This window comes from Pezoporus flaviventris, unplaced genomic scaffold, assembly GCF_033815535.1.
Source record: "Pezoporus flaviventris isolate CSIRO_AGI_PZ_B2104156 unplaced genomic scaffold, CSIRO_AGI_Pfla_v1 ptg000064l, whole genome shotgun sequence".
In the NCBI taxonomy this organism is placed as follows: Eukaryota; Metazoa; Chordata; class Aves; order Psittaciformes; family Psittacidae; genus Pezoporus; species Pezoporus flaviventris.
In genome coordinates this window covers 2,895,015-2,908,482 of record NW_026892612.1, presented here as the reverse complement: position 1 = coordinate 2,908,482, position 13,468 = coordinate 2,895,015, and the positions used below count along the sequence as shown (strand labels likewise).

Genomic DNA, 13,468 nt, shown 5'->3' with positions numbered 1-13,468 from the left:
CTTGCTTGTGCCTTTTAGTGTAAGACATACTATGTAGAGGCTGAGGAAGGCATGTATGGAGCTTTCTTTTCCAGAGGCAGCCTATGCAGGCTTTCTGTCCTTTTTTTTTTTTTCTGTGCTACACTTTCTGCTTCTGTTAATACAGCTCCTATTCAAAATAGACCAAGGGAAATGCATAAAGGTGCAAGGACAATGCAGAGTTGTGTTTTCTTGTACTTTTAAAAAGATGAATGGAGTTCCAAATCTCTTCAGGATTAAAACAAGATTATGATGCAGATCAGTAGCAAAGGCACTGTTTATATTATTGGCTCTAACAATTGTGAGAGAAGAGGGAAAAGGGAACTTGGAGGCCAAGGAAGGGGAAAAGGCTCCATGAGGAAATCTTTCTTACCTGTTCCACAAGTGGTGCATTTGTTAGGTTCACTTCCACTGCAGTCCAGGCAGGTATGATGGCACAAATGACATTGTCCTTTGAATTCAAACTTTCCTCTGGGGCATTGCATAATGCAGCGACCATCATCAAAGACTCTTTTGAGGCAGAGAGGCATAATTACAGATTTAGCAATTACTTGTTCTTTAAGTTTAATAGAAACTAACAAGAAACCCAAGATATTTTCCCTTCACTTTATTCTCAAAAACAATTTTCCTTATCTTATTTGTAGTACTTATTAAGCATAATGTCAAACATATTTTGAACCTGGATCTTAGACTTCAGAGATTAGATTTTTCTGGGGAAAAAAATCACCTTTTGATAGTGTACCTAAATGTCCTCTACCACAATCACTGCTGTCATCACTTATGTCAGAAGGAAAAGAAGACTTAGGCTTTCTCTGTGAAGGAATGATTTGTCTGTTGAAGTTTTTTATTAGTTTTACTTTAAAGGTTTCCTGTGAACAGTGCTATGGCTTCAGTAAAACAACTTTGTACATGAAGTCAAACTTCTATCTGAATCTTGGCCTTTAGGAGCTGTATTATTTAGACTTTTATATCTGCAAACACTTAGGAGTTTTGCTGCTAGATGTTCTCTTTTTACTAGGTAATGAAATATTTGCTACAGAATCCTTTTGTCTGATGAAAATTTCTGGTCCATTTTTCACTGCTACTTAATGTCTATGGGTTTTAATCTGTCTGGAAGAAAATTAGAAAAGCATCACTGAAGATATGATTGTTAAAAGAATATAAAACAGCTTGCCTAGAATTTGACAATATTTTCTTCCATGTTTAACTATTTTGACCTGTCTGGTATCTGAGGACTTGGGAATCAATTTTTAGAGAAGCTGAGCACCATTCACGATCTTAGTACAGATTCCGAGACTATCAACTTGTCTGTACACTGAGAGAACAGTAGGTATTCTATAACATTAAGATAGTGTATGCTTCCTTGGAGGCAGGCAATGGCATTAGAAAATGCCTCCAATATGCCTTCATAAATTTGAATTGCTATAGTCATCATCAGATTTATTCTGAAAGAAGAGGAGAAAAATATCTGCAAAGTTTAAAATCAGTTTTGTCAAATATTTTTTGAAACTATTTAAAATTTATCATGATTGGAAAAGTCTAGCCTTATATGAAGCGTGAAAACAGAAGAATAGGCCATCATGTAAACAGCCTTCCTGAAGTACATTTAACAAAGAAAACTTGGGAATTGATTAAAAAGAATTGTGAGGCTCAAGGCAGGCTGCTGGAGGTAATCAGGGAGAAGCTTTTATGTGTATACAAAGTACTCAGCAAAGATGTATCTCTGCTCTGGAGTCTGACAGTAAGATTTCAGTAAGATTTTCTGATTTCACAGAAACCAACCTGCAACCTATGCAGGTTGGGTTCTGTGAAAATGGGACAATGTGGCCGAAGTACTGAAGGTAGCAGGGCTATGCTTATATAACATGCAAATATTACTGTGTTCTACTACCTGTTCTGACTGTAATGGTAGCCATCCTTGCAAACAGCTCACATAGGGGAAAAATACATTTTTTCTCTGGTTTATTTTTTTTTTTTTTTTCTTATAGTCCCTAATGGAAGACACCGGGAGTTCAGATCTTGTCACTAACCTTTGCAACATAAACATACAGTAAATAGATGGATGAGGAATTCTGTGAAAATCAGTTTGGACAAAATACTACAAATTCTACAATTTGATACAATTGTGGTAAAATTGCTACATACTAAATACAAAATAACACAATTCCATGTTTTTTTAAAAACAGGTAACTTCATTTTGTATTGCCAAAGAAGATGGTGTGACAGTGATTTTGAAATGAAATAAGGTGACATCTACTGCTGAGTTTTCACAAAGAATAGGGATTGTTCAGTGTTTTCATTTTCACTTTATTTTCAGTAATTCATCCCCCATGTCTTTTCATCCTTTTCAAAGAGGAAAGGCACTCCCCTATAGGAAAGCAGCACTGCTGATTTGTTTTATCTATTGGCCACTCTGTCTAAACCAGACACCACCTGAAGCTCTCAAGAGCAACAGGATTTAGGATTCTGTTTCAATTAAATAGGTCTATTTCAGGTACATAATGAATCATGTCCATTGGAAGGATGTACTCTTTTGCCTCTGGATGAGATTTTTCTTTGTTATTATTTCTTTTACTACTGGCCAAGCTAATATGACTTTTTCTAATAGCTTTTAAAATGTGCAAAGGAGAACAGAAAACTTTTATAAACCTTAGATACCAAAATTGAAAACTGTCAGAGGATTTGTTATGGGAGAGGCAACATCAACCTTCCAAATGGTCAGAGACCTCATTGCTGCAAACATCTAAGCGGTTTTGCCTAATGATGTTGTTCTTTACCTTCTTTGTTTTGCAAATATCTCTCTGTAAAGCTCACAAAATAGGTTGCAAGGAAATACACACAATCTGATTTAAATGCAATTGTGAATCAGATAAATCCAGTCTGCAACACAAAATTCTGTCCAGATTTCCTGTGCTAATGCCATTTCTGACACGATACACCTTAATTTAATAATGTTTTCTTAGTGATTAATTTTTTTGGACTCTATTGGTCCTGGTGTGTCTTTCGTTTGCGTAGTCATGCCATAGATATCTGCAGGGTAAACTGCAGGATTGAGTGGGGATTTTTTTTCTATGCCTTACAGATTACTGATTCTGATTTCATACTGGTGTAAATATCAGCTGGCTACAATGAAATCCAGTACAAGAAAACCAGAGCTGTCAGTGTGAGAATAAAGATGATTGGTAGGACCTGAGTTTAAAACCAGCAGACTCCTGGATTAGGTGTGAGATGACCTAAACATAAGCCTCTGCTCTGCAGAGTCCTGCAGAAAACCTTCTTTCTATTTCTAGTCACATTTTATGGCAGGTTAGAAAAATCAACCTAACTTAAACCTCCTTTGTTAGAGAGCAAAGCTCTAGTGCTATAAATATCTTCTGAATTACGTGATTGCTAGCCTGTGTCCATATTCATGTCTTGTACCAAAATCGATACCTGTGTACAACTACAGATGCCCTAGACTCTAGCTGTTAAATATGTCACTGTTGTGATCCTAGCAATCATGATTTTGAGAGGATGACAATGAAAGAAAGACTATTCTATGTATGAAAAGAAATTTTTCTGTATCTGTGGGAATCATCTGGCTAAATGTCAGCTGCACATGCAGTGAACTATCTTTTTCACATAATGCTTGTTTTCTCACTTGCTCTAGTTTTGTTTGTCCTAATCACTTCTTGCTTCTTCAATTGACTCCACAACCTAGTGCTAAAGACCATACAGCCATTTCTCCAGATGATGATGCCAGGTCTTTGTCCTACACTGTGCTGGGAGACAATTACCTTGTGAGTGGGCAGCTGATGCAGTTGTCTGGCTCAGGTCCAATGCACTTCTGACAGGATGCTTCACACAACTGACATTTTTGGGAATCATCAAGATACTCTCCTGGCAGAAAAAAAAATAGTTTACTTCAGATCAACATCTCACATAAAAAAAAAAAAAAAAAAAAAAAAAAGCAAAAATCCAGATTGGAAATTATAGTAAGTAAAAGGAATTAGAGCTGTTTGAATTACTGAAATGAGCACATTTCCCTGTAGTATCAGGAAAACAAGTGCTGGGTCTTTTGGTGAACCAGCATACTCAGAATTAGTAGTTTCTAGTCCTTATTTACTTTCTTATTTATTTATTTACTTATATTTTCCATGTGACTCTGACAGAGTCATTCTTGTTCAGATTAATGCAGTTGTTTTGCATCAGTTCAAGTAATGGGAGACTTTAAGATTCACCATGCAGACTTATATCAAAACCAGTACTACCTAGGTGTATTTATTACCTAATGTCCTTTGGTGGAGCTGCAACATGCTCCTGATGGCAAACTGCAGCATAAAGAGTGGGCTTTCATGGGTGTGGGGTATGCTATGTGAAGGGAAGGACAGCTTCAGTTAGTCAGAGGCATGTTGGTGTTTCCCAAATCTCCAGCTATAGCATCTCTTATCCTCCAAGGTTGCTGCTGGAAGACTCCACAGTTAAAAAACTTAGGGTCTTGTTTAGGCTGAATGAAAATTTTGAGCCCAAATGCCTGTTTGGACTTGAAAAATATATGACTTGTTACCTTAAAACTGAGATAAGGATATAAATACTTCCAGTACTAAATACTGTGGCACCAAAGAGCAAAGTTTTCTTCATTATTCACTAAATATTAATTAAACTATTGGTAGAAACAAGTAAGCTATATGCTTCATAACTCTCAGAGCAGAAGTATTAATTAGGTAACTAGCATGAATACTATATCTGTGTGCAGCATTGTGTGGAGACAGCAGATTGGTTTATCATGCAGTTTTACAAAGCTCAAGTTTTTTTTTAATGTCAATTTATTATGGGAAAGTTTATTCTGAGTGTCTATATTTGAAAGAATTGGCTGTTCCTTCATTCATAACTAATGGAAGAGGTTGGGCAGATACTGCTATATAATAAATATAAACAAATATCCATAAACCCTGAAGTCTGTATGGATACTTCAATATGGAGAAACTCTCTCCACTTACTTACATTGCTGGAGGGAAAACAGACTTGGCAAATGTGGTGAGCTTTAAGAGTCAAAATACAAATGTGGAATGACTTGGTTTTGGCTTTCAGTTACAATGAGTTCCTTACATTGAAGAGCAAATGCACTGTATAAGCAACTATTGCTGTAAGTGTAAAATGATGTAGGAAAGAAACATTTTCTAAAATACAGCAATTTACATTCTCTGTCCTTTGAGTTTTCTACACCTTATCAATCTGTATTAAAAAATTTTACAATAGTTGAAATCTCTGTTATGAGATGTAACCTAGGATAGTACTTATGCTTATGTAACCTAGGATAGTACTTATGTATGATAGTACAAGGGGATGGGAACAGTATAAAGGCATACCAACTGGAACATCCAGCCAACAGTGGGAGAAAGCTGAGGTACACAAAATGTAGGTATAGATACAATTTTCATTTTGTAAAGGCTGTTAGTCTCCCGAAGAAAGGGAAAACGTAAAATGCAAGCCAAAAGCCAGTGACAGAGCCACATAAAACACAAAGACAGCGCTCCTCAGAAGCTGCTCTGGGATTAGTGGTAACTGGGAAGAAGCTCAGAACCGGGAGCAAATGAACAGTCTCTTGAGATCGGGGAAACAAGTATGTGTAAGCATACACACTCACACATTTTTATTGTTCTCATTATCCAGAAAGCATTCAGTATATGTATGTATTTACACGCATTTATGTAATCCCACACATGCCCATATAGGCAAAACCTTGAATTGCGTATTGTCATACGCATAATGACGTATGCAGATTGACATAATTCAATGGAAGTGGTGTAGCTTTTAGGCAGTGCAGGACTGTATCTTGTATGGTAGATTACTTCATAAATGACTGATTATAAAAACGTTATGAATTGTACAGCTGTTTGACATAGAACTCAGCAGGATTTTGAATTTATCCAGATATTACTGAGATAAAATGTTGTATTGATGAATAACTATCACAATACAGAATATTTACAATCCTCACTTACTAGGAAAAAAAGACTGTGGCCTGCTGTCTGGTAGATCATCAGGCCATTGACGGATTCGTTTAATGTAGATCTCTTGAGCCTTTGCAATACATATTCAGAGGGTATAACATGGAATGCCATGAGATTTTAAAATATAATTTAATACATATATATACACATATGTATTTGGACAATACACAGCCATGAAAAAATGCAGTATCTGGAGTGTCTTCCTATTACAGGTCTTATGGCTTTGTGCTTTATTCTGCTGGCTTTACATCATGAGGGCAACGTTATTAAATAAAGGCTTATAGAATCATAGAATAGTTAGGGTTGGAAAGGACCTTAAGATCATCAAGTTCCAACCCCCCTGCCATGGGCAGGGACACCTCACACTAAACCATATCACCCAAGGCCTTATCCAACCTGGTCTTGAACACTGCCAGGGATGGAGCATTCACAGCTTCCCTGGGCAACCCATTCCAGTGCCTCACCACCCTAACAGGAAAGAATTTCCTTCTTATATCCAATCTAAACTTCCCCTGCTTAAGTTTTCACCCATTACCCCTTGTCCTATCACTACAGTCCCTAATGAAGAGTCCCTCTCCAGCATCCCTATAGGCCCTCTTCAGATGCTGGAAGGCTGCTATGAGGTCTCCAGGTAGGCTTCTCTTCTCCAGGCAGAACAGCCCCAACTTCCTCAGCCTATCTTCATAGGGGAGGTGCTTCAGTCCCCTGATCATTGTTGTGGCCCTTCTCTGGACTTGTTCCAACAGTTCCATGTCCTTTTTATGTTGAGGACCCTGGAACTGCGCACAGTACTCCAGGTGAGGTCTCACAAGAGCAGAGGAGCAGGGTCACCTCCTTCGACCTGCTGGTCAAGCTCCTTTTGATGCAGCCCAGGATATGGTTGGCTTTCCTCTAATGTTGTTTTGTGATACATATTAGAAAACTTTTTGTTTCTCCAGTCCTTCCCTTTATTTGCCCTCACTGCCTCTGCTTATCCATCAGACCTGAGCTACTAATTCATACACCTCGGCTATGCCAAATCAAATCCTTCCCACATGGTAGAAGTGCTTAGTTTTAAAAGGTTTTTATTATTTCTTTGTTATGCTTTTCATTGGAAGTGCTGTAATTCATTTCAGCTGGGTTGGAGCAGCGCCAGGAAGACCAGTCCTCTGCTTACTTTATCCTCCAAGCTGAAGCATTTTAAAGCATACTATTATAAGAATGTGCACCAGAAAATACTTACATATCAGGCCGTCTGAACTGCAAGTCACACCTAAAACTCTAACTCTGCCACTAAATGTTAACAAAATAGTTTTTAGTGTATATTCATGGAGTTCACACTGAAAACCACCTTTAAAGAAGACTTTTAAAGTATTCCACGTTAGTTTAACTGTTTGCCGTAATTCCTTGTGGGCAAAATATTTCTTTACAAATCTTGCTAGACAAATGCTAGTTACCAAAGCCTCAACTTTTCTTTTTTTTTTTTTCTTTTTTTTTTTAATCTGTATTTAGATCTGTTGTCTGTCCAACATACGTATGGGGGGAATACTCTAAGCAATTTGTCTCAGCTATGCCTTCAATCAGACAATGCTTTCATGTCATGATCCTCCCATATTTAACCTTCATTTATATCTCAATCCTGTTACCTTGCTACCTTTTTTAAACAAACCCCAAACAAACAGGAACTGAAGGTATTACAGAAATACGGCTATGTTAACAGACATAATGCCTCATAATGGGAAGACTTTAATGTAAAATTTTTAATGTCTCTCTTTGGAAATGTCTTTAGCTGTATATGAGAACTGCACACATGGGCTTAGTTCCTATCACTTCATAGGATGCATTTTAAAATGAGGTAAGGACTATTAAATCCCATCAAGAAGGAAGAAAAACTGAATTGCAGTGAGCTTGACAAGTTAGGGTGTCATAGCAAACTAGAACTGTAGTCTGAGTCCCAGACTAAAGCACGGTCATAATTGCCAGGCCATTGCTATGTCCTTGCGTAAGCAACATTAAGTGTACAGCTTAACTATTTTTAGTTAACTATTTCTCTCCTGCTTTCCAAAAGCTGTGCCATTCATTGACAGCACATGGTATTTCAGGAAACCAGTTGGATGAGGGTGTGAATATCCTTCTAAGTTATGAATGGAGATACACGGTTTTGTGTGCTGGCAGTCATAAACAAATCTTTCTCTTGTAGCCCTCCCGTGAGACTTAGTCACTGCAAGTCATGTATTACTTCCCCATTTTTCTTAATCAAAACATCACATTATCGAATTTAAAAATGTTCATTGCTTATCTTCTATAGCACTGCCCCAGTGGCTTTTCTTCATTGTCAATGAAAAAATGACCTTATTTCTTCCCTTTTGCTCATTTACTTTCATGGGAACCTGATATGGATTTTGTACTTGGGCTTTTGTATGTGTAATCCATAGGTTACAAAAGTTTTACAGAGCAGATAAAGAAACATTGATCAGAACTGTTTTTCAACAATAAGCAGGGAGGACTGAAGGGATTTAGTCTTGAAGAGCTCTATGCTTTTTGCATGTTTGGCCTTTATACATCTTGTTTTGGCTGGCTTGTGGGATCAGCCCCTTGAGTTTTGCTGAAGAAATATTTATCCATAAAGCTTAAGGCCATACAGACTAACCTGCGTATAACAAGCCATTAAAGTTCACCCTGAGGATTCCTCTTGAAGTTGCTTCTTTTTATAGCCCAAAACTTTAATGTTTGATAGATTACAGCTCCCTGAAATAATCTTGTCTCAATTTTAAAAATGTTAGGATATTTTATTTCCCCCCAAATTTTGGGCAGTCATACAAGATTTGATCCTGGTTTCCAATTATTTGTCTAGCTTCAGCTTTCATTCTCCTGCTAATTATTCTTCTCTACTCAGTCATTTTACACATTGACCAAATTTCTGCCTTCCTATCTGGATGCACAGAAGGGATAAAGAAGATACCCTTCATGAGCAAAACTTTGGGGTGTAAAATTTGAGGTGATGAGAGGGATTCAGTCTTCTTTTCAAAAGTGCTTTGGGCAGTGACAAACCTGAAGGCTGAAATTAGGATGTTGGCTCCCAAGTCACCGAATCTCCCCCTTTTGCCAAGGGATAAGGCAGAAACTTGAAAAGGGCTGAACATCTCTTCCCTCAACAGTAGTGTGTAGGGCTGAGTGTGATATAATGATTTTAGGATGAAAGACCCTTTTGTAGCAGGATTAGCTGGGATCACACAGAGCCTCAGGTTAGCTTTGATTGTGACAGGCAGGAGAGAGGCAACTGCCTTTATCAACCACACTATCTTACACAACCCTCTATTCTTTCCCCTGCAGAATAAAAATATTTACATTAGCCAAAGCTAGCTTTTTTGCTGACACAAAGGGATTTTCTCCCCCCTGTTTATTCTGTGTATTTCTTTCTTCATTTCTATGTAGTATTTATACAATGGTTGTTTCAGAAACTCACTGAAGTAAGAGCCCTCAGGGGTACTGAGTGGGCACAAATAGACTCCAGCAAGACATTTTTTTAGCATTTAAAAAATCAGCTTTAAACCTCCATTTGTACTATTATTATTTTTTTAGCATTTTAAAAATAACTTTAAAACCTCTGTAGGTACTAATGATGTGGATGCCTGGAAGTAAAAGCTGTCTGGGATCAGGGTTTTTCCCTGGCCTGTGTGAACACAAAGGTTGGTCCCTGGCAAGGTTTTCAGCTCCTCACCTGGGGCCTGAAATTTGACAGCATTTCCATGGGAAAGTAGGAAAGGAAATGGAGCAATCCTAAGCTGTATTGATAACACTGTTCTGTACCCTTCTCACTTCTAGGAGTTGGAAGTACCGTGGCAGTTTCAAAATTTTAGTCTGACAATGGAAAAAATGTGCTTAGCCTCTCCATTCCTGAAGCTTCCCAACTGGAATTCTCCCTGTCTGATCTTGTAAAGCTTCAAATTTCTTGTGAAGCTGAGTGGCTGGGAATTTCCTAAAGGGCAGTGGAATGGAGACACCTGAACCTCATTGAAAATATCTCGTCGTGCTGATAGCAGTGCTTTGGTACCAGGTAGCTTCCTGTGAAATATGCAAAAGAAAGATGGAAGCTGACTGTATACATTGAGTAAAGCTGGTGTTATTTGCGCTTGGAGTACATTAAAGATAGAATATTTCAATGCTGGAGGAAGACACGTCATAATCCAGTGGCAACCAAGGTAGCATGGTGTCTCTCTCCTGTGTTTTACAGCTAGAAGTCTGTAATTTGTATACACAGAGCCTTTCCCTGTCGATGGGACTTCTGCAGTTTGATTTGGGTAGACCTAAACCTGAAATGGGAAGAACTGGATGTCTCAGGGCAGTGTTTCAGTGGTGTTGTCTGTCTTAAACAGAGAAACCCCTGCACATATTTTTTGTGCTGGAGATCCCCAACTTAATCAGGATGCTAAAACATATCTGCTGATCTACCGATTACTGGGCAGATTTCAGCAGGCAAAGTATAGCCCCAACAGGATAAAACAACATAGATTCATACTGCTAATCAAATGCAATTTCTGTTTAGTTTGTGGAGACGAATATTTGACTGAAAGAAATCTGTCAAAAAGACACAAGCTTATCTTCTTGGAAGTAAGAAGCAGAAAAAAATAAGTCTTTAAATGAGAGGTATAATGGATTAAATTTGTGTTCCTATCTGTAACTCTTCGGCTAACTTGATACACTTATGCTGGTGATTTTTCCTTGCTTAAAATACCCCCTGGCTTGTCTTCACTATAAGTATTTCAGGAATAGTCAAGGTAACCTCTTGTCCTGGGTTCAGCACTAAACCACGACACCTCTTTTCATGATTACCCTGCAAAGCACTGTCTGGGTTGTTCCCTTTAACAATCATGTGTTCCACACTGAAGGTGCAGAAATAGGAAATGATACATAAATTCACATATGGCTACAGAGAGGCTTTGTGACACTATTTGGCTATGTGAGCTCTTTGAGCCCTCATTTTATCATTATGGGAGGCTGTGCTAAAGGCAGACCCTGTAATAGCACCATTTACACAACTTCAGTTCAGTATGGCCCTGCTCTTGGAGTAAGAAAAGGGGATACTTCATTTTGGGATGAATATTTGAGTTATTAATGTCTTTTGATAAAGTGGCATTGCGCAGAATGGCCACATTACCATGTTCACAAGCACCACGGCTAGCAGCAATTGTGATCCATGGGGACAGGCAACCAGGTGCTAGACTTTCTTTCTAACCCACATCTCAAAGAACATCTGCAGGCATCAGGAGGAGGGCAGTGGGCAGGCCAAGGACAATTGAAAATAGGAAAGATATACAGCATTATCCTAATTATAACTAAATCACATTAGTCATGCTCCAGTAAACATTCATTGGTATTACTGATTTTGCATGATGGAACCATTAATTCTCCTTGGGTAAATAAATATTCACTGCCTGTCAATGTGGTAGCTTCTCTGCCAATAGGCTGATGGGAAAAATAAGTACTTCATCAGCTCACTGCGTAACACCATAAAGCAAAGATGTCTACTGTTTTGTGACGGGACAAGACTTTTTGCTTTGAGAAGTGATGTTGTTTTCCCAGAAGACCTTCAACAAATCCATCCCCCAAATGCTGAGAAACACTGATAAATAAATGATTATACAAGCGGCATTCTTCTAAGCTGTGCTTTGCCTATCTTTGGCAGCAAACTCATGATCTGCTCATAAAAAAAAAGAGATGTAAAATATCCCAGCCTTTGGTGTGGCACTGAGAGGCTGCATTGTTGCTTACCGGAATTACTTTTTTTTTAAATGCTCACAGCCTTCTCACCACAATAAGCTCTCCCTTGACCACATTTCTCATGCTAGAAGTGAGAATTGGCTCCATTTTTATGCAACAAACATTGCTTTGTAATCCCGAAAGAAAGTCCTTCCAGAATTGTTTCATAGTGAATGTGGCTATTAAAATACAATTCTGTGGTGGTGTCTGCAACCCTTGCATAGCAGGTGAATGTTACTCTGGCAATCTCTCTGGCTTTATCCTGAGGATTTCAGTACATTTTCCCTTGTGAGACCCAATGTTACTGTGCTCTGAGACTTCACAGGAATGTCCCAGGACTTTAACAGATCTGAATACTGTTTACTCATCAGTGTGGAACCAGTGGTGGAAATGCAGCTGTTGGTTGCACTTAGGACTGGTTGGTTGCAATTCTAAGGTTCAGAACCTTATGCTGTTCTCACAGACACTGTGTTGCTACCCACAGCTCTTTAGTCCTTCTAATGAGGAGGATTTAAGCCCCAATACACTCTCATGACAGGTGGTAGTAAATAATCAGATAACCAATTTCATAAAAAATTGAAATCTCCCAAGATAGTTTAACTAAACCAAACAGAAATCAGTTTTTCCCCTAAACAAAATCTTCATAAAAAATACATTTTCAACCTTTTTTCCTCCATACATTGAAACTGCACATTCTGAAGAAGTTTGTGCAAGTTGCTGGTGTAAGTTTCTTTTTGATGAAAACTTGACTAGAATTTTTCTTTGTATGCTGTAAAACCTTTTAATGCTTTTTTAAAAATACTATGCACAAACAACTAATGGCAGAACTTTTCCTGATTCATTCTGTACCAATGACATGAGTATCACATACCCAAGATAAATATAAGGCATGGTAAACGATCACAGACAAGTTATTGTTCCGCAAGTTGTACTGCATATTGAAAGCTTTGACTCATACAAGCAGTCACTTTAATGTCTTTACAGGAAACTTGAATTTATAACAGGCCTTCTTACAGTCATTCAGTTTATTAAAAAGTTTCATTAAAAAGCAGCAGATAGTTACCTAAAGTGGCCACTAATACAGATGCTTTCTCTGGTTGTGATATGAGTATTAAGAAGATTAACTTGGTCATCACCAGTTACAAGTCGTATTTAGTGAAGGGTGAAATTGCTGTACTTAGCTCTAGTATCTCTGTCTATAGTCTTACGGTCTTCAAGGTTCATACAGTCATTACTTGACAATGTCGAACAAGCAGAAGCCCTATTACACAATATAGTCAGTAGCAGGGGGTGCCCAGAATTTCACAGGATGGTGGAAAGCTGCAATCCCAATGGAGACTGGGGTAGTCTGTAAGGTTTCATATGAAAATCTTAATTAGAAAACTCTGTTCTTCAGAGAGGGGGAGCTTGCAAAGCCTCCCCAGAAAGACGCAGGATGTGCCAGTGTAGATTGGTGTGTGGGCAGGCAGGGTCTAAGCAAATTGCTACAGAAGCTGCTGGTCAGAAGCATAAGGTTTCCATCAACATATCTTGGCAGGTGTCAGATTTGCTGGTCCCACAACACTGGTGTGTGGCTGAGGTGAAGAGCTGCAGCTAGAAAGGGAGTAAAACTGTAATCCTATCACAGAAAAGGAAACACTTGTATTATAAAATGATGCCGTCATACACCAGGCTTCTGCAGGATGTTCTGAAAGTCTGGGACATGCTAATTTTTTTTT

The 13,468-nt window shown here is 38.3% G+C and overlaps 1 protein-coding gene across 1 annotated transcript in view; it reads right to left on the bottom strand.

Annotated features, from left to right (window-relative positions):
• The window catches only part of PCSK5 (proprotein convertase subtilisin/kexin type 5), a 259,399-nt gene that overhangs the window by 47,420 nt on the left and 198,511 nt on the right, over window positions 1-13,468 (bottom strand). The window contains exons 21-22 of the mRNA XM_061470825.1: window positions 3,795-3,897; window positions 392-528 (exon numbers count right to left, since the gene is read on the bottom strand). Coding sequence (XP_061326809.1) covers window positions 392-528; window positions 3,795-3,897 — 240 coding nt within the window. The remainder of the gene's footprint in view (window positions 1-391; window positions 529-3,794; window positions 3,898-13,468) is intronic.